The sequence below is a fragment of the Erpetoichthys calabaricus genome, chromosome 2, assembly GCF_900747795.2.
Source record: "Erpetoichthys calabaricus chromosome 2, fErpCal1.3, whole genome shotgun sequence".
NCBI lineage: Eukaryota > Metazoa > Chordata > Cladistia > Polypteriformes > Polypteridae > Erpetoichthys > Erpetoichthys calabaricus.
The window spans coordinates 208,405,199-208,426,484 of record NC_041395.2 but is presented as its reverse complement, the minus strand read 5'-3'; the positions used below and the strand labels follow the sequence as shown (position 1 = coordinate 208,426,484).

The window sequence follows — 21,286 nt, the reverse complement described above, 5'->3', positions numbered from 1 at the left end:
ATGTTTGCAATAATGAATAAACAGTTTGACTGGTTTTACAGTGCAGCATAATTGAGGAAATCTGGTTATCAGGTTGGTGAATTTGTAATCATACAGTACACCAGACAAGACGAAGAAATTGGTCTTTTGCAAGATCTATAAAAATTAACTCACTTGGTTCAGGAGAACAACCGTAATGTGAGGGCACCTAAAATGGTGTATGTTTCTTCTGGTATCTCAAAAAATTCATCTTACGATGTAGAATCAGAGTCATCCACAATGTGCAAAACTTTCTTTACAAAGTGTTTCTTTTCATATTAGTGACTGGAAATCATTCCATACATTAATGGCAATGATTCCATACTTTAAAGAAAAAGCAGGCTTGAAATACACAACACTCTGTTCATCTCACAGACTTTGCTACCATCTATCAGTGATGTCTGGGATTAGGCCTGAATTTTAGGATCCCTGGGGTATCTCTTTGTATCTGCTCAAGTTTAAATTCTGTAACACTCATTTACACAGATGATTAAGTGTTTACCGTTGCAGTTTAGCAGAGTATGAAGGAAAATGTGGCAATCTTAAACATTCCACATTCATATAATGCTAAATGTCTTGAAAGCTTGGAAGTAAGGAGTAATATTCTGTTCAAAATAGAGCCATAAGAAATTAAATCGTACTATTAAGATGCATCCAAGGAGCCTGCTTAATATTAAGAGTGACCTTTATATCATCTAACAGCCACTTGTAAACATGTAGATTTAATTAAAGTCACAATGGCCATGCCCTTTAAAAAGGTGTATCAGTACTGCATTGCCGCTGGCTTTCAACCAACAATGCCAAATATTTATTTCTGCTACTAATTAATATTCATTTGTGCCTCTAGCCATTTGTGGGTACAAGGAGCAAGCAGTGTTGTTTGAAGGTGATTCCAACACCAGGATAGTGTCAGATAAAGAATAAACAAAAGACAAAAGAGACCTATTGCTCTAGAGCCCAAAAGACTGCAGCGATTAAAAATATTTGAAACAGTGCTTGACTCAATAATTGCTATGTCCAAGAGTCAGCTCAATTAAGGGATCTCGCGTGTGGCAGTGGTGGAACACAGTGAATGCAAAGTTGGCAACCAAAAAATGACAACCTTAGAAAGCCACAAAAAAATATACAGGAAGAAAGAGTGGCTTCAGAAACTGGGTAAACATCAGAAAGTGTGTGTGCATTCAATTTGATGCACAGCATAAAAAGTAATGTGTTATGCAGGGCTCTTTGAGGTTTATGTGTCTATTATGTATATACAATACATCTTCAGTATGTGTTTTATATATAGGAGTACTGTTGCTAAATGTGGGAGTGCTTCCAATAAGAATGATCCACCTTGCTTGTCAACATGCTATCTGCTTGTTTTCTGTTTGTCTGGTGGTTCATAAGAAGAATGTTAGAATCGGTGCCTCACAGCTTTAGGAACCTATGTTCATTCCAGATCCAGACACTGTCTTTGTGGAGCCTGCTTGCTGTGCTGTGCTTTGTGGGAGGGTACTGCACCTTTCCTTGCACACCCTAAATATGTGTAAGTTGCATTCACTGACATATTTAGCCCTATGTAAGTGAGTGTGGGTGTCTACATGATTAGACTGTGAACTGACACGTGAATTTAGGAATTGGATGAGTAATAATTACTCTTGTTTTTTTCTCACATCCCAAAACATGCATGTTACATTGATTACCAATTGTAAATTGGGGTGCTGTGATTGCATGTGTTTGTGCACAGGTGTTCTTGTCTCATCTTTCTCTTCACCCTCAAAACCAACAACTTTTAAGTACAACTACAGTTTATATAATACAAGGTATTTCTTAGATGACCTCTACATTTTAGCCTGCATAGACAATTGAAGTGAAGAGATGAATAGAAATCTTTTGGATGGAAGACCTTGTCAAAGATAGAAAAAGGTGCTTCTGTTGTGTTAGGAAGCCCCTCGGATCAATCAACATAGTGGTTAAGGGATAGGTAATTGGGTAGAGTTTATTATCCCAGAAGGAAGTTTGTTTGCAGCAGGAAAGTACAAAAAACATAAGACACTGTTACACAAATACAGGAAAAGAAGCCAATAAGTCAAGACACAACATGATTGGAATTGTTATACTCCGTATACATACTGACAAGATTTCTGCAAATAGTTACAAATACTTTGGGTTCCATCAGAACAATAAGCTGGATTGAGTGGCTAACATAGATCCGATAAAGGAAAAAGAGTCACGGCATTGTTTCTGAAGTGATTCGGTATTAGTGTGTGCAGCTAGTAAGGATGTTCTACAACTCCATAGTTGCCACTATTTATGTAGTCTACAGAGGAATTTACCTTGTGCCCAGTCCTACAGAACAGGTTTCCCCTCCAGTAACCATGTTAAAAAAAACAAGTTAAAAATATGAATTAAAGAATACATTTTATTTTACCATTTCATATGATTTTTTTATTCTTTATACACCTTTACTTTACAGTGAATTCATAGGAGCTGCCAACATTGTTATATCTCTTCCATTTAAACATTTTTCCCTTTTGAAAGGAAGTTGAATTATGGTAATTCATCTGTGCCATCATATGTACCATAGCTCATTTCTATGCCAATACTCTTCCCTTAATTTAGAAAAATAGATTGGAAATTTATGAGAAACATGAACATTGAACATTTTTTTATATAGAACTCTACTTTATTCCTTTCTGTATACTGATAATTCACTATTCTTAAAAGATTTTAACACCGTTTTAATTCAAAACTAACATAAAGCAACACAAAAATATCAAACTATCTGAAAAGAGTTCCGACTTCATCCATTTTAACATTGGTAATACCATAATTTAGGCAAAGTTTTTTTTTTTATTAAGTTACACATCCATATATTTTATTAATAAAGAAAGTAATGGAAAGTGCCTCTTATATAGACTAATCTTTATAGAAGTTGATGTTTTCTTGTTCTAATACCATATTAACTCAACTTGTGGTTAACTTCACAAATTAACCTCATCTGAATTTTCAATATTATCGGACATAGTTTTGAAACTGTACTCTGCATTACAATACTGCAGTCTGGCACAATGTACCCTAATATTATATGATATATAACAAGTTCTGGCTTTTTTTTTGTTAATTGTGCAGTTTGAACTACATGTTATACTGTATCAGTAATAATAAGTATGTTTCAGACAACAGTCCTAGTAGGGACTACAGACCAAAAAAAGTTTTCTGCACACTTGTTAGCAAATACAACACTTTTTGTAATGATCTGTAAAGAAGTCTTATAGATTGTAATTATATATCTGTCTTTCTTTCTTGACTGTAGGGTCCAGTTAATGCCGCTACTGCAGACTTACTACGCAAGCAGGAAGAACTGGAGCGAAAGGCAGCAGAGCTTGACAGGAGAGAAAAGGAGCTGCAGAATGCAAGTTTGGGGAAAGACACTAGTGAGCTGGATCACATTCAGTATCTGAATTGTTATCATATTGCATAAGTCCTTATTAATCAGATGATCAGTTATGTCCATAGATCTGTATCTAAAGAGCATTTACCTTGGGGAATATATTCATTGTATTTACAAATATTAATCTATTGCTTACCTACTGTACATAAAACATTTACCTTATGACCAAGATTGTAAAATTTGTATTCTTGTTGTCACTCTAACAAAAATAAGCACTCCGTTTTCATTGTATGTGATGTCTTTACAATTGAACGTTATCTCAAAGCACTTCACAGTCAAGTCAATACCCCAGAATGACAAAGTGAAACAGATTTTTCAAATTTTTTGCAAATTTAGTGCAAAAAAAAGCAGAAATATCACAGTGATAGAAGTATTCAGCCCCTTTATTTAATACTTGATGCACTTTTGACAGAGGTTCTGTCCAGAGTTTTCTAACACAGCAAGCTCCACATACCTGGGGCCTCATGTATAACGCTGTGCATAGAATTCACACTAAAACATGGCATACAGACAAACATAGAAATGTGCTTATACACAAAAATATCCAGATGCATAAATCTGTGCGTACTCCACTACATAAATCCCGATCAGCGTGAAATGTAACAAATGTGCCTGCTGCCCCAACCTCCTTCCAGTATTGCGCCTCTTTGAATATGCAAATCAATATAAATAGCCTCTTAAGTTCAGTATTCTGTGAAAAAATAATGGCAAAAGCACAGGGAAAAAAGAAGAATTTCAGTGAATACCAAGTGGAGGCAAGGAAAAACGTACTATTTGTTGGCTTAAGCAGTGATATAAACAACAAAAGAAAGTTGATCAAGTGGCGGAGAAACTCGAAAGTTCAAGTTCAGAAAGTTGCACAGTGCCCGAAATAAAAAAGAAATAGTCAGATATCAAAGTCGCCGTGAAAAGGCAAGTTGTAGCCCACCATCTTGAGTGTCATGTGGAAGCATATTAGGGTACAGAAAAAAGAAAAAAACAAGGACACAGTGGGGAAAAAAGATAGAAATTTCCACTTTAATCACATAGTTTATTTTGTCATTAAAGTAGAAAATCATAAACTTCATCTTAAAATCGTTTAATTTACTAGCTGCTCAAATTTCCATCATAACTAAAGTAGCACATTAAATGCTTCGCATTCTATGTGTTCTTCTATGTGCTCTGTGTGTGAATCACTACATACTTCTTAAACAGGCTTTCTCTTACACCAATAGGACACAAAATACATTACATTCAGCTCTGTTAACAATTTAAGTACTAAGATGTATACTTGATATCATTTTCATGATAATAGGAATTAAAGCATGTATAAAACATGGGGGCACAGTAGTGCAGTGGTAGCAATGAGCTGGCACCCCATCCAGAGATTGTTCCTGCCTCCCACAAGATGCTTGCTGCGCCGTGCAAGACCTTTTGATAAAACTATTAATTGCAGCAGTACTGTCTCTTTCAAATGTACTAACCCCCAATTCTTGTTCTTCCTTTTCTTTCTCCAAGTAACCAATCATCACACAATCAGCTCTTTAATAAATGTCAAGCCATTTGTAAGCTTAGAACGTCAATTCTTGAAAACTTTTAAGGAACATTGAAATATCTTCATAGTACATGTTTAATTATTCCTTCCATTTATCCAGCCAGGGTTGCGCCAGTTCCAGGAAACATACAGCGTGAGGCAGGAACAATCCCTGAATGGCGTGCCAGTTCATTGCTGCCGCTTTCCACCATGTTTACACGTTTAATTATTAACAGTATACATTATTTAAATGAAGTTAAAAATGTATCTATATAATGTAATATATATACATTACTGCATTTCATCTTAAAAAAAGATATCAAGAGCCCCAAGCAGATAGCACTTGGAAATCTAAATTGAGTTAAAAGCCAGTTGTCGTCATCTGTAAATAAGCGCTCTCTTCTATTGAATTGAATTGAATTGAATTCCTTTATTGTTATTGTATGGTACAATGAGATTCAATATGCAAATCCTCCATAAACATATTTTCATTTAAAATGGTAAAATAACAACAACAATGATATTAATAATAATAATAATATGATAAAAAAACAATAAAAAAATACAATACGAAAGCATATGTGGCTCAGTTTGTACAATATTACAACTGTAATGCAAGTTTACAGTGAGGTAATTGTACTGAGGCAGCATGTGCTAGATGCTGTATCCCAATAATTCTCTGCCATAGAGCTTTTCAATCAACTACTATACAGCTGTAATTCCACACTCAGATACAGTGGGTTAAAATACTCTTAGGTGGTGCAATGAGAGTAACAGCGCTAAAGCAGCTGTGGTATTTGGAATAGTTTGGCCAGTCTGTGGACCATTACTGTATATTTGCTACAGGTTGATTACAATCAGATGTCTTAACACTAGAATTACCAGAGCCTACGAAAAAACTCGTAGATCCGTCCCACCTTAAATCGCTTCTTAAATCGGTTTGCACCTCTCCGCCAGCATCTTTTGTCCTCTAAATGTGGCGATAAGCACAAGCTGCAAGCAGCCAGCTATTCCATCCCCCCACCAACTTAGAACGTGCATGAACTTCTCCCAGCTTATGCCTTGATTGATTATCTGGGAGTGAAGTGGAGTTTTAGAGTGGAAATAATAGATCGTTATTTGGAACACACGCATTTCATGTGTGTTCCGTTTCTATAGTAATCTGTGCAAACACATTTTTAGAACAGAAATGTTTTTCATATTCTAGTAGTAAATGACAAAATGTAGGCATAAACTATATAATGTATGAAGCCTGAAGTCCAAATATCAAAGAAACACTTTCACAAAAGGTACAAATGTAACAGAACAAGTGCGCTTTTATTCAAAAATATAACTGCAGAAAAAAAAAGCCGCATTAGCATTCGACATCGACAGGCGTTTACTACAACTACCTCCGTGGTGCAATGGTATCAACTCCTGACTGGTAATCAAAAGGTCACGAGTTCGATCCCGCATGACTCCATTTTGAGAAATGAACTGCTCTTATTCTTACTATTTTAGAATATAAACATACATTTGATTTCAGTCTGTCACAGCCGGTATAATTTATGATACTTGTAAAGGTTAGCTTTGTTTTTTTTTTTTTTATTATTCAGTTTTATTATCTCAGCTGCGTTCACGAGCCCAAACATCCCCCCACATCTGACACTGCTGTTTTCACATAAACGCGCTATAACAGAGGTAAACTCCGATCATAATGACCCTTCTACATTGGAGCAAGAATGCACATCGCACTTTTGCCATCGCTGTACTTTGTATATGTACACAGGAAGCTCTGCAGTCTACTTGTGACTTTACGCTGTAGGAAGTAAGTAAATAAATAAAGGTAAATAACATTTGAAAGCAATGCTCCAATGTAGAACGCAAGTGACTCTACACGCTAGTGTTTAGATCTGGACGATGTATGTGCCCCAAAAAAAAGTCTAACTGCATTCTCGTACCATTGCTTGCGTACTAAAGTGTCAGCAGGCACTTTTCGTGGCATTACACGTATTTTTTGAGCATGCCCTCTGCACTTGTGACTTTAGGCTGTAGGAAGTAAGTAAATAAATAAATAAATAAAGGTAAACGGGTAAATAACATTGCTTTAAACGATAACTGATACAACGATATGAGGTTAATTTCAGTGTATTGGATAAAGCGGTGTCAGGTATGTGAATCTAAAAAATAAAGGGAAACCACACAGGAACAGTAGCACTGCTTTGACACTGGGTGCCGCCAGTTTGCAAAACCGAGCCAAAAACTTGCGTACGCAATGGTAAGAGTTGGCATGAGAAGGTGGATCCGTGTACTTTTTGGTATTTGAAATTTCGTTTCAGAAAATATCATTTAAAAAAGAAAAAGAGACACTTATTTGATTTTCAGCATAAGAGGGAAAAATGAAAAACGCAACGTTCTCGTTGCTTACATTTTTCTTTTCTGATGTGCGAAAGAACAAAAGGAAAAAAGTAATTGTTTTGCGTTTTTCGTTTTTCTCTTTTAAGTTGAAAATCAAATACGTGTCTCTTTTTCTGTCTTAAATGGTCCGTGTACTTTTTGGTATTTGAAATTTCATTTTAGAAGCAAAAACGAAAAAACGAAAATGAAAGGAATTTTCAGATTTTGATTTTTGATTAAAGAATAAAATGATGGAAAATAAGGTATTTTTTAATTCTGTGGTAACAAATAGCAGTCATAAACTTACACATACTTTTCTGGATTCATTTGTGATTCAAATAATGAAAGTGTAATAGCTCAAAAACAACAAAACAGACGCATTTTCATTGTCTGAAACCTGAGGTACTTCTTCTTCTGCGCGATTTTTGATGACACGTGCGAACAGTTCTCCTCACAACTCATCGACCGACGGCCTTGAAGTTTCACTGCATGGCATCAGCAGGGGATGGACCATTATGTTGTTTTTCAGAATTAAAAGAACATTTCAATGTTCACTCCGGGACGAGGACATGACTGTAGAAAAACAGTCGCATCTTTCAGGTAAAAATACAAGCTTTGCAAACTTTGCTTCATTGATGTAGCAGTTCTTTTATGAACGTTGTTGTTGTTACTTACTATGAAACAGCTAACATTTGGTGATTTCATTTACTAACACTAAGCCTGGCAAATTTTGTAGTGCTAGCATTTTGAATGTGTGTAAATGTGTGAATGGTTGATCATTGACAAGTGTAGCACATGTTAAGAAAACTTTCTGTAAATCACATTGCTCTCCTAACGTGTTACACTTGTGCGCACTGTTAATACTCGAAACGATTACTCGCTATAGTAGCCAGTAAAAGTCAATGAGCAACCATTCAAAATGCTAGCACTATAAAAATTGCCAGACTTAGTGTTAGTAAATGAAATCGCCAAATGTTAGCTGTTTCACAGTAAGTAATAACAATAACGTTCATAAAAGAACTGCCACATCAATGAAGCAAAGTTTGCAAAGCTTGTGTTTTTACCAGAAAGATGCGACTCAGTTTTTCTGCAGTTATGTCCTTGTCCCGGAGTGTCACTCTTTTACTGTTCCGAAAAACAATGTAATGATCCATCCTGTACTGATGCCATGTAGTGTAACTTCAAGGTCGTCGGTCGATGTGTTGTGAGGAGGAGGACTGTTCGTACGTGTCATCAAAAATCGCACAGAAGAAGTACCTCCGGTTTCAGACAATGAAAATGCCTCTGTTTTGTTGTTTTTGAGCTATTACACTTTCATTATTTGAATCACAGATAAATCGAGAAAAGTATGTGTAATTTTAAGTTTATCATTGCTATTTGCTACCACAGAATTAAAAAATACCTTATTTTCCCTCATTTCATTCTTTGATCAAAAATCAAAATCTGAAAATTCCTTTCATTTTCGTTTTTCCGTTTTTGCTTCTAAAATGAAATTTCAAATACCAAAAAGTACACGGACCTTAAATGATCCGTGTACTTTTTGGTATTTGAAATTTCATTTTAGAAGCAAAAATGAAAAAGGAATTTTCAGATTTTGATTTTTGATTAAAGAATAAAATTAGGGAAAATAAGGTATTTTTTTAATTCTGTGGTAACATAGCAGTCATAAACTTAAAATTACACAACTTTTCTGGATTTATTTGTGATTCAAATAATGAAAATGTAATAGCTCAAAAACAACAAAGCAGATGCATTTTTGTTGTCTGAAACCGAAGGTGGTACTTCTGCGCGATTTTCGATGACACGTGCGAACAGTCCTCCGCACAACACATCGACCGACAGCCTTGAAGTTACACTGCATGGCATCAGCAGAGGATGGACCATTATGTTGTTTTTTGGAACAGTAAAAGATTGACACTCCGGGACGAAGTAAAACAGCTAACATTTGGTGATTTCATTTAGTAACACTAAGTCTGGCACTTTTTATAGTGCTAGCATTCTGAATGTGTGTAAATGTGTGAATGGTTGCTCATTGACAAGTGTAACACATGTTAAGAAAACATTCTGAAAATCACGTTGCTCTCCTAACATGCTACATTTGTGCGCACTGTTAATACTAGAAACGTTTACTGTATAGTAGCCGGTAAAAGTACATGAACAACCATTCAAAATGCTAGCACTATAAAAACTGCCAGACTTAGTGTTAGTAAAAGAAATCACCAAATTTTAGCTGTTTCACAGTAAGTAATAACAATAACGTTCATAAAAGAACTGCCACATCAATGAAGGAAAGTTTGCAAAGCTTGTATTTTTACCTGAAAGATGCGACTCAGTTTTTTTGCAGTTATGTCCTCGTCCCGGAGTGTCACTCTTTTACTGTTCTGAAGAACAACGTAATGATCCATCCTCTGCTGATGCCATGCAGTGTAACTTCAAGGTCGTTGGTCGATGTGTTGTGAGGTGGAGGACTGTTCGTACATGTCATCAAAAATCGCGCAGAAGAAGAAATCCCTCCGGTTTCAGACAATGAAAATGCGTCTGTTTTGTTGTTTTTGAGCTATTACACTTTCATTATTTGAATCACAAATAAATTGAGAAAAGTATGTGTAATTTTAAGTTCATCACTGCTATTTGTTACCACAGAATTAAAAAATACCTTATTTTCCCTCATTTCATTCTTTGATCAAAAATCAAAATCTGAAAATTCCTTTCATTTTTGTTTTTTCATTTTTGCTTCTAAAATGAAATTTCAAATACCAACAAGTACACGAACCGAAGGTGTATGGCTTTACGGCATGTTTAGTTTTTATACAGCACGATGTGAGGGTGGGAATAGGCGTACACACCATTTATACATGAAGCCCCTGGATTTGGAGATTTTCTGTCATTCTTCTCTGCAGATCTTTGCAAACTCTGTCACAGTGGATGGAGAACATTGGTGGATAGCTACATTCAGGTCTCTCCAGGCTCTGGCTGGGTAACTCAAGGACATTCCTAGAGTTGTCTCTAAGCAGCTCCTTTGTTGTCTTTGTTTTATGATTAGGGTCCTTTTCCTGCTGCAAACTTCAAGCAGGTTTTCATTTTTATTTTTTTGAGGAGGGAATTCTGTTTGGCCTCTCTGCTGTAAAGCCCAACATTTAAGTATGCAAGGAAAGGATTTTAGTGCATTTGTTAGTATTTTTGCTGAAAAACTTGTGGGATATAATTTTTTTTTCCTCACTATAGCTGTATATGTAGCCATTTATCACTTGGATTAAAATTATTTTCTTCACAGCACGAAGAAACAACTGGCCTCCACTTCCTAGTTTCTGCCCCATCCAGCCTTGCATGTACCAGGATATTAATGTAGAAATCAGACAGGACCTCCAGAAGACTGTTTCTACCATGTATTATTTTTGGATGTGTGAGTTCAGCTGTTTATTTTATATTACAATTTTGAAATAACCATAAATTTATTTTTCCCACAAGTCAATTTGTATTTGTATTACCTTTTGAAGTAAGAACCATCACAAAGTGCTTTACATAGTGTTAAATATTGTTGGAAACTTAGCACAATTTTATATCGTCATTAGGAATAGTTCTTACAGGTACAGAACAAAGGGCAAAAATAAGGCTGCAAGAAGAAAACTAATTATTGACACGGAGACTAAGGATCATAGTTTAGAAAGGTGTGTAGGTAAAAAAATGAAAAGCTGAATTAAATATAGTCGAAAATTTTGGGAACAGCAAATAAATTAATCTTGCAAGATCTCTGTTCATTATTCAGGCTTTGATTGGGATAAACAATAAAGTAGTCTGGAAAGTTTTTAGTTTCAGGATTTTGTAAGCCATGGTCTTGAAAGTAATTAACAAAACTGCTAGTGCATTTTAGAATTATGTTGTCATTGTGTGATGATATGATATACTGTAGATCACAATGCTCTTAGCTTACATCATTATTTTACATTATAATTAATAATTTTATATATACATCAGGTCAATTCAAACACTGGAAAGTAACCTATTATTTACTTCAAGTAGATTTTGCAGTAGTTGCCAGAAATGTTTATTCTAGCTTGTCTTGTCAGTTTTCTGTTACCCATTTGATTGTCTTGCCATTTTCACTGCTCTGAGATTCCAGAATATACAGTGTGCAGTTGCATTAACTGCTTATATTCTTTGCTTTCAATTCTCATTAGATAGATAGATACTTTATTAATCCCAAGGGGAAATTCACAAATTATTATATTACATATTATATATTATCATATATACTGTATATAATATATACATATTATATATTATATAACATGGAGTACTAAATGTTAATGTTGACTGATATGAAAAGAATAGTGTGTTATTAAATCTTTATTAGTGATTTAAATAATTAAAATGCTGTTATATTTCAAAGGTTTACTTTTGTTTATTTCTCTTCAGTTTCTGCCTGTGTGCTGCTGTTTAACTTCATTGCCAACCTTTCTCATTTCTGTGTCTTGACTTCTTCTGGAGTTGATCTGGGACTGTCGATTCTCTGGATCCTGTTATTCACACCCTGTTCATTTCTCTGCTGGTTCCGGCCTGTGTACAAAGCTTTCAGGTCTATTTAATTCAACACATACAAATTATTAACATATTTAATGCCTGGGATTCATTCATTTTATGGTTGTTGATTAATTTATAAAAACATTTCTGTTTTTCTCTCTCTCTCTTTTTAAAGGAGTGATAGTTCCTTCAATTTCTTTGTATTTTTCTTCATCTTCTTTGTTCAAGTTGTCCTGTATGTCCTACAAGCAATTGGCATTCCAGGATGGGGTTTCAGGTAAAATAATCTTTTAAAAGGATGGCATGTGTGTTTTGAACTTGCCTCCTGAACTCAAATAGAAAAGCATAACCAGATTGGTAATAATTCATAAGGATTAAAGCTTTTGAAATATTTTCAAACTGCATATATGTTAAAGTGAGTTCCTTCTCAAGATAAATAAAGACTTCAGAGTAAAGTTTAAAAAATACATATTGCAAGAACTTGGACTTCAGTCTAGCCACCATTTTGGACTTCTGACACAAATGTAACAAGCTTCACTTTTGATTTATGTTACTAATTTCAATGTGCTTTGTTTTTAAGGTTTTACTTTACTAAAACTAAACTGCTTATAACATTACAAATAATAATAAGCAAATGTGATTGTATATTTCTAGCATATCTATAATCCTTTCACCTGCTTAATTGTACAAATTTATATGGATTGTATCCCTTAGGATATATACCTTTGACACTGCTTTGTAGTAAAAGTTGAGTTTTACAAATATCCATCCATCCATCCATTTTCCAACCCGCTGAATCCGAACACAGGGTCACGGGGGTCTGCTGGAGCCAATCTCAGCCAACACACGGCACAAGGCAGGAATCAATCCCAGGCAGGGTGCCAACCCACCGCAGGACACACACAAACACACCCACACACCAAGCACACACTAGGGCCAATTTAGAATCGCCAATCCACCTAACCTGCATGTTTTTGGACTGTGGGAGAAAACCGGAGCGCCCGGAGGAAACCCATGCAGACACGGGGAGAACATGCAAACTCCACGCAGGAAGGACCCGGGAAGCGAACCCAGGTCTCCCAACTGCGAGGCAGCAGCGCTACCCACTGCGCCACCGTGCCGCCTTTACAAATATCAATCTGCTAAAATTAAACTGCTCAAAAAAATTAAAGGAACACTTTGAAAACACATTAGATTTTAATGGGGAAAAGTCATGCTGGATATCTATACTGATATGGACTGGGTAATGTGTTAGAAATGAAAGGATGCCACATCGTTTGATGGAAATGAAAATTATCAACCTACAGAGGGCTGAATTCAAATACACCCCGAAAATTAAAGTGAAAAAATGATGCAACAGGCTAGTCCATTTTGCCAAAATTTCATTGCAGCAACTCAAAATCGTACTCAGTTTGTATGGCCCCCACATGCTTGTATGCGTGCCTGGCAACGTCAGGCATGCTCCTAATGAGATGATGGATGGTGTCCTGGGGATCTCCTCCCATATCTGGACCAGGGCATCACTGAGCTCCTGGACAGTCTCAGGTGCAACCTGGTGGTGTCTGATTTAGGTGAGGTGAGTGTGGGGGCCAGTCAATGGTATCAATTCCTTCATCCTCCAGGAACTGCCTCTGCAACCTCTCTTCACATGAGGCCGGGCATTGTCATGCACTAGGAGGAACCCAGGACCGACTGCACCAGCATATAGGGTCTGATAATGGGTCCAAGGATTTCATTCCAATACCTAATGGCAGTCAAGGTGCCATTGTCTAGCCTCCATGGATATGCCTCCCCAGACCACCACCACCAAACCGGTCATGCTGAACGATGTTACAGGCAGCATAACATTCTCCACGGCTTCTCCAGACCCTTTCACGTCTGTCACATATGCTCAGGGTGAACCTGCTCTCATCTGTGAAAAGCACAGGGTGCCAGTGGTGGACCTGCCAATTCTGGTATTCTATGGCAAATGCCAATCGAGCTCCACGGTGCCGGTCAGTGAGCACAGGGGCCACTAGAGGACGTCGTGCCCTCAGGCCACCCTCATGAAGTCTGTTTCTGAATGTTTTGTCAGAGACTGTGCTGGGAGACACAGCAGACCGTCTGGCATTGGCATGTATTGATGTGCCATCCTGGAGAAGTTGGACTATACCTGTTCAACCTCTGTAGGGTCCAGGTATCACCTCATGCTACCAGTAGTGACATTGACTGTAGCCAAATGCAAAACTAGTGAAAAAAAATGTCAGAAAAGATGAGGAGGGAAAAATGTCAGTGGCCTCCACCTGTTAAACCATTCCTGTTTTGGGGGTCATCTCATTGTTGCCCCTCTAGTGCACCTGTTGTTAATTTCATTAACACCAAAGCAGCTGAAACTGATTAACAATCCCCTCTGCTACTTAACTGAACAGATCAATATTGCAGAAGTTCCACTGACTTGATGCTCTATTCTGATTAAAAAGTGTTCCTTTCATTTTTTTGAGCAGTTTATTATGTGAAGGATAAGGTGTTTTATTTTTTTTTTCTTTTCTATTTTCAGAGTGCACTATCATGCCAGTGTAATAGCTGCCTGCTGTAGCAATACTTGATATAAAGACATCTTTACACTTCATTTTTCTTTTCTGTTTTTAATTAAGTGTGAAAGCTTAATTGTACTAAAGCTAACATGTTACAATTATTGCTTAACCAAGTTGGAAATAAAGTAAACATAAACAATACAGAAGAATTTGCAAGCAGCCTTACAACTTCCATTTATAAGGGGTACATCTTTTAGTGTTTTAGCCAGTTACATTTGCTTTTTACCATTTGCTCCCAGTGCTCAGCTTGATGCTGAATTCTGTACACTTGCCATTCACAGGTGGATGATTCTATATCTTTGGTACATAGATTACAATATGAAAATTAATATTTTTAGGCAGTAACATGTTGTACATTTAGGCTAGTGCAGTACCTAAAACTACATTTTTACTTGGTATATATTCAATTAATTAGATTATTTGTATTTATTTTTTCTTTTGTGTGTGTGTGTGTGTGTGTGTGTGTGTGTGTGTGTGTGTGTGTGTGTGTGTGTGTGTGTGTGTGTGTGTGTAATACATATACAGGTTGAACATCCTTAGTCAGTCAGAAATTCCAAAGTCCGGAACATGACATCACAAGTTTCCTTGGATTTGATCATGAAAATATGCATATGCCAAAAAAGGAAAAAATGTGTACAATGCACACATTTTTAAGTAATTTTCATTTATAAATCTTCATTATCGTGTTAATTTTTCACCCATAAAGCTTAGACGCACAATTCTCAATCCAGGGGTTGGAGTATTATCCCATGAAGCATCGAGCATCATGAGGAAACAACACAAAAGAATCAGTTGGATGCGAGTGGTTTGGGGGATTGGAGACCCCGATGAAGCATTGAGTGCCGCTCAGCAATAAAACACAGTCGATGAGCTTTGACCCCAGTGAAGCAACACAATAAAACCTGCACAGCAGTTCAAAAGTGATGTGCAGCACCATTAAAATTGCAGTGCTGCCATGTCGTTTAGAAGGAACACAGAATGTAGCTCCTCTCCTCTGAGTTCTGGGCATTAATACAGGGTGGTCCAGCTCTATCTATGCAATTATTGCATTGCATTAAAAGTTGCATAGTTAGATCTGGACCATCCTATAGAATGTCACTTCTTACAGTTAATAAAAGCTACATTCTCGCTAGGTGCCCTTGTTGCTAGGACTTGCTAGGACTTTAGTGAATTTCTAGGATTACATCAGGATAACCAAACACTCCTCCAAATTGCCTTTTTAGTTTGGTAAAAACGTAAAATGTTTTTATGTATCTACACCCATACCGTACCAAAAATTGAATGTTGCGCCTCAGTCGGTTGGTTAATGGCTTCCAACACAGCAAGAATGATGGAGAGAAGGTTGGCTTCGATATTCCTAACCTGTTGGGTAGTTCTCTGAGAAGTAACAAGTAGTTGTTATAAACATACGCAGCATTGGCACTCTTAAAAGGGAGCTAAAATAGGGTCTATATATTCTTCACTTTTGAGGTTTAATATATTTATCATGTCAGCGCACATGACAAACTTAGCTTGCACATAGTGCAAAGGAGTATTGAAAACATATCATATTGTGAATACAAAAATGAAATAAGTGTTGTAATGTGGGATCTGTATATCATTACACCACTAATGTATTTGTGTTATGCTACAATAAATTTGCCTCCAGCAAAATTTTGAAAAATTCTTACTCCATTGCTCAATCAGTTTATGCTTTTGAATGTTAGTTAATTTAAATTAAAAAAAACTTGGATAACGGCTCAGGTCATAGACTGAGATATGACTGGCATCTTTAGCAATAATTTAAAGTATACAATTTTTGACTGCTTATTATTGTTTCTGCTATTTGTATTTTCCAGTGGCTGGATTGCAAGTCTTTCTGCCTTGAAACTTAATACAGCTGTGGCAATTATAATGCTTATTACAGCAGTCATGTTCACAGGGCAAGCTGTCCTCGGTGTTGTTATGCTTAAGAAAGTAAGTATATTGTATTCTTGAATTGGAAATTTACTTTAGCCCTAATAATTATTGCATTATTGGATTATTTTTATGTACCATTAAAATTAGTAACTCTTTACATTTACAATTTGTGGATTTGCCTGTTTTTCATTTATTATACAAGGCTAGCATCAACCGACTTACTTCCTGAACTTAATCTGCTTGTATATACGTTGTACTGACTAAGCTGAAAAAGAGAGTAATATTGATCATATGTGCTTACACGGTTATTCAAAAGAACAAATTTTAGCCACATTGAGTTACTATAGGCCTTCATTTGCTCAAACTGCCTGTTCTAAAAAGGTCCTACAGTATATCAGATTAAAACTTTATTAGTAATCTTCTATGTTCATTGAGTCACCAGAATTTTTTCTAACCTCATTTCTCCACAGATTCACTCAATTTATCGCCAGTCTGGTGCCAGCTTTCAGAAAGCTCAAGCGGAATTTGCTTCTGGTGTTTTATCCAATGAAGCTGTGCGAACAGCTGCAGCTAATGCTGCTGCCAATGCAGCAACAGGGGCTGCACAAGGTGCCTTCCAGGCCAAGTGATAGTAAAAGAGTGGTGAGCTTGGAAGACAGCATGAGAGAGCAAAAGAAAAGCAAGAACGAATGAAGACAAAAGGTTAAAAGCCTTGTTTCCCATGCTTTGCTTTTCAATATTAAATTATTAGGCCATGTTGAAATAATTGTCTTTTTACAAACTAAGATTCTTTCTTGAAAAGCACTGTAAATCATTTGATCTGCTGTATGTACAGTCTGAGAAGACAAATTAATAAAGTACATGGATTAATTCCATGTACTGCATGGTCAGTGGTGTAGTCTTCTTCCATATATAAGTGTATTTTTCCTTTTTTTTTTTTTTTTTTCCCAGTTTCAGTCCCAACCATGTTTCAGACACATAAAATTGTATTGAACTGTTCTAATTGTTAGCTCTAGAAAAAAGGTGTTTTTATGCATTGTCATGTATTATTTTTATTAATATGGAGAAGCCTTATTACTTGTGCAAATAAAAAATGACAAAATCTTCAAAACAGTTTATCAAAAAATTATACAGTTTAACCTTTGTTCTGGAATATTGCCTGAGACATCAACAAAAACAAATATACAGTAGAGTGTCGGCATAATTGAAAAACAAAACAGGAAAAACTCTTTTGATATTTCAGGACTTAATGTTTGAAGCTCACAATCTCTGATTTCTGCACTACTGGTTACTTGAGAGTTATGTTATGCTTTACTATTTTTACACAGCCTTCAGAAATGATTCTGGAAAGCATTTCTTATACTAATATTGTTATACATCAACTATTCTGCATGCCAACAAACCTGACTTTTTTCCCCTTCTTCTCCTGGCAAGTTAAACTTAAAGTAACATCACTGTTTTGGAGTTTTGGCCACTTTGACAGTGGCCAGGTACATCAGAATCCAATATTATAATCCCTTAGGAAATGTGTTAGCTGAGTAATTTGGATTTCCAGAATTTAATGTTTGACATTGGATGTTTTTTCCTAACATGTACAGTTTGATTAATTATGAATTTCTCCAAATAATATACTTCATGGAAAAATGTAATAATTACAGATAGCAGAGGTAATGGCTGATTATTTACAACCCTGTTCTCTTAGTAGTTAAAGTGTAATATTTTGGGGGAAGAGTTCTAATGTTAAAATGTATTAAGCCAAATGAGAAATGGCCTGCGGATATAGGAAACTGTGCATGCAGCTCTATGCCTGAATGAGTAAACCAAATCATGTGAATGTTAATCTATGACAAATGTATTAAAAACAGTGTTTACAAATAACCTAACATCTTTATCTATGAATTTTATCACTATAAATATTTCCACATCTCACAATTTTAGAATCTTCTCTGAATTACAGGGACTGAAATTTCAATTTTTGTTCTTTTCACTTAACGGTAGTTTTATTGTTAGCACAGTTCTGTGTACTGTAATGTCATTTACTTGGAGAAACATCTGGTAAAACTGTGGTGACAATTACCATTACCAGAACTGGTGACAGTTGTTTGGTAGATTTTGTGTTGACAATATTTCCACAAAATAAATTGCCACTCTGTCATTTATAAAGTAAAGAGATACATTTTGTGCCAAACTCAAATGTAGCAAAGTATACTATACATACATTTTGTGAAAATGTCCTGATCTGCAGTGATCACTTTAAGTAATTTCTCCACTAAAAATAGAGAAGGCCAAATAATTATTTTTTCCTATTGTAAGACATTGAAAGAAAATTAAAATCAGTTTTTCATTATGCTGAACAAACTGCTTTTCTTGTCTAGTATGGACTTGATGCTTAATAAGTTAAGATAGCCCTGCCCCAATACTTATGAGAGTATCTTTTCATCTACACAAACCTAAAAGCTTAATTAGAGAGCATTTAGTTTAAATGCTTTCTGGATTTTGACGATCATAAATGGAAATATTTGACACAGGCGTTGTGGTTAGATAGTCTCAGGTGCACTGTGTCTTTTAGGCTCTCTTCTGTAAGACACTTGTAATACAGTAGAAACAGTGATCCAGTGAGGGTGTCATTTCTGAGGGTGAGCATGATTATATTGCTGCTAGTTAAGGTGCAAGGTCCCGCTATATGTGCTGTGTAAATTTATCTTTATTAAGAAAGGAGAACCTCCAAATAAGTGCAGCTAAGTATTTAAGTCCAAAATCTTTTAATTTCAGAGAATGTTTTTATTAAGTGAGTGTATTGGCATTTGAAATTTTGGAAAAGGGATCTTTGCATTTTGTGTTGTTTATGACTTGTAAAGCATGCTTGGATCTGTGGGGGAAGGGCAGGTCAGTTATTGTTGTATTTCAGTGCAGAATAGAGAGAGGAAGTTATGATACCCACCCCAGTGGTAATCACACGTTGATGTTACTCTGCATGAAGCTGCATGGCTTCGTATGGGTGAATTATTAGCCAATGAAAGTGTCCCACACCTATCAGAAAATATGCAGGCCTCTGGACTGCATGGACACTAAAAAGAATTGATTGGAATCATGGATTAAGAAAGAAAACAAAAGGTGCCAGCATACTAAATATGTCACATTTAAGTTTGTGCACAAAGCATAAAAAGTGCATAGTAGGCATTATCAATTTTTTTTTCACCAGCAGTATCTGGTAATGTGCCAAGTTAACATTTTCTTTTTAATTTAAAAATGCTGTAATAAAATAAAGTAACATGTTCTTCATTTGTGTGGATTGTGTCTGTTTCATCAGTGATTATTTATTATTTATTTAAAAGATGCTGTATTTGGAATGTGAGCAATGAGGTATCTTGCTAGAGAACTGCATAAAAAGTAGGAGCCTCTGTGATGGATTTTAAAAGCAATTAAAATGAAGCAAGTCTTGAAAGGTGCTTTAAAATCCCAGCATTCAGTGCAACTAGTTTAAGTTACTGTACCTATATTTCATCTACAGTGTGAAAGGCAGAAGGCAGCAGTTAATTAGATAACTTGTCCCACCTCCTGGAAAATTGGAATTACCTGGTACCATATAATAAATTTGGCATATTCTTTTTTTGGACCGTTTTATTCAAATTGATATTTTTAATAGATGGTAGCATGGTTGTGCAGCTGTTAGTACTGCTGCCTGACCATCTCCAGAGTCCCAGGTTTGAATCATGGCCCTGGGTGTTCTTTGTGTACAGCAGTTTTCCTTTATATCCCTAAGAAGTGTGTGGTATATTGTTTAGAAAACTAGTTTGGAAAGGATGTGTTTGAGTGTGCTCTGTAATCCAGTAACTTGGTCCCGGCCTGGTGCCCAGTGCTTCTGGGGAAAAGCAGCACTGCTCAACAACTCACTTGTCACAATAGCCATGTTGTGTCATGCAGAGTTTCTACCTCATGGTACTTGGAATCCATCTCAATTCTTGGTGCAAACAAAACATTTAATTTGTTCAGGCCCTTAAAATGTGTGCTTTTTCAGTTCTAGGATGTAGTAAACCAATTGCAACATGGGGCATTAAACAAGAACCAACCATGGATGGAACACCAGTCTGTTACATGGCAGAAGTGCACAAAATCAGAAAATATAGTCGTTAGTTGGCCTTTCCTACATAGCTGTGGATTAGGGAAGAAACTAGTTTTCCACATAAAACTTGACCAGGTAATTTCTGTTTTAGATATTTAACTCAGATTGCTGGAGCTGCTAAGTATATATAGTGCTTCCATTGTCAATCACAATTGGAACAGATCATGCATTTACTATAAAATAAAACACTAAGGTCTATGTCCATGTGTGTGTATATGTGTCCAGTCTGTATCAGCATTCTGATTGGTCAGTTTGGCCTTAGTGACATGATCAAAAGAGGATGTGCAAGTGTGAAACGTATGAAGTGGAGTAAAGGCATGTGTCACTACCAGGTAGCACAAATCAGGTAGTTAGCCATGTTGAGACTCTCCTTAAAAGATGGGAAGTATAACAGTGGACGTGAAAATAGTGACACAGTCTGAAAAGGAGGCGTTATGTGTTCAACAGAAGGAGCATTGGTCAAGAGAGGTTTAGATACATGCTGTTACCAAGGAAAGGTGCTGAAAGTAAGTGTAGGGCAAGAAATATCAAATATTTTAAAACTTATTCTATTACCTGTTTCTGACAGGTCGCATGGCTAATGCCATATAAACTAAACTAATTGAGGAAATTTATATGCATAAGGAAGGTCTAATGAAGCAAAAGAGATACTAAAACTAATGAACCACAAAATGGCATTAAGTTTCATGGTATGAGGGGACTTTTTTGAATACAATAGAAAAGACATCATATGCAATATAGAGTTATATTACAAGTTCAGTGGAAAAGTCAAGAAGTTAAATCTTACCCTAAAAAAAGTAATGAACAATGTGTGTTATGGCATGTAT

At 36.0% G+C, this 21,286-nt stretch overlaps 1 protein-coding gene and 1 long non-coding RNA gene across 7 annotated transcripts in view; one reads left to right on the top strand and one right to left on the bottom strand.

Annotated features, from left to right (window-relative positions):
* scamp3 (secretory carrier membrane protein 3) overlaps positions 1-19,618 on the top strand; it is a 42,264-nt gene extending 22,646 nt beyond the window's left edge. For all 4 annotated transcript variants that reach the window (XM_028795084.2, XM_028795082.2, XM_028795081.2 and 1 more), the window contains exons 5-10: positions 3,317-3,437; positions 10,618-10,746; positions 11,760-11,919; positions 12,040-12,141; positions 16,276-16,393; positions 16,807-19,618. In XM_028795084.2, coding sequence (XP_028650917.1) covers positions 3,317-3,437; positions 10,618-10,746; positions 11,760-11,919; positions 12,040-12,141; positions 16,276-16,393; positions 16,807-16,965 — 789 coding nt within the window. In that variant the 3' untranslated portion in view covers positions 16,966-19,618. The remainder of the gene's footprint in view (positions 1-3,316; positions 3,438-10,617; positions 10,747-11,759; positions 11,920-12,039; positions 12,142-16,275; positions 16,394-16,806) is intronic.
* Positions 1-21,286, bottom strand: part of LOC114646752 (uncharacterized) — a 182,404-nt gene that overhangs the window by 40,660 nt on the left and 120,458 nt on the right. The gene's annotated exons all lie outside the window — the stretch shown is intronic.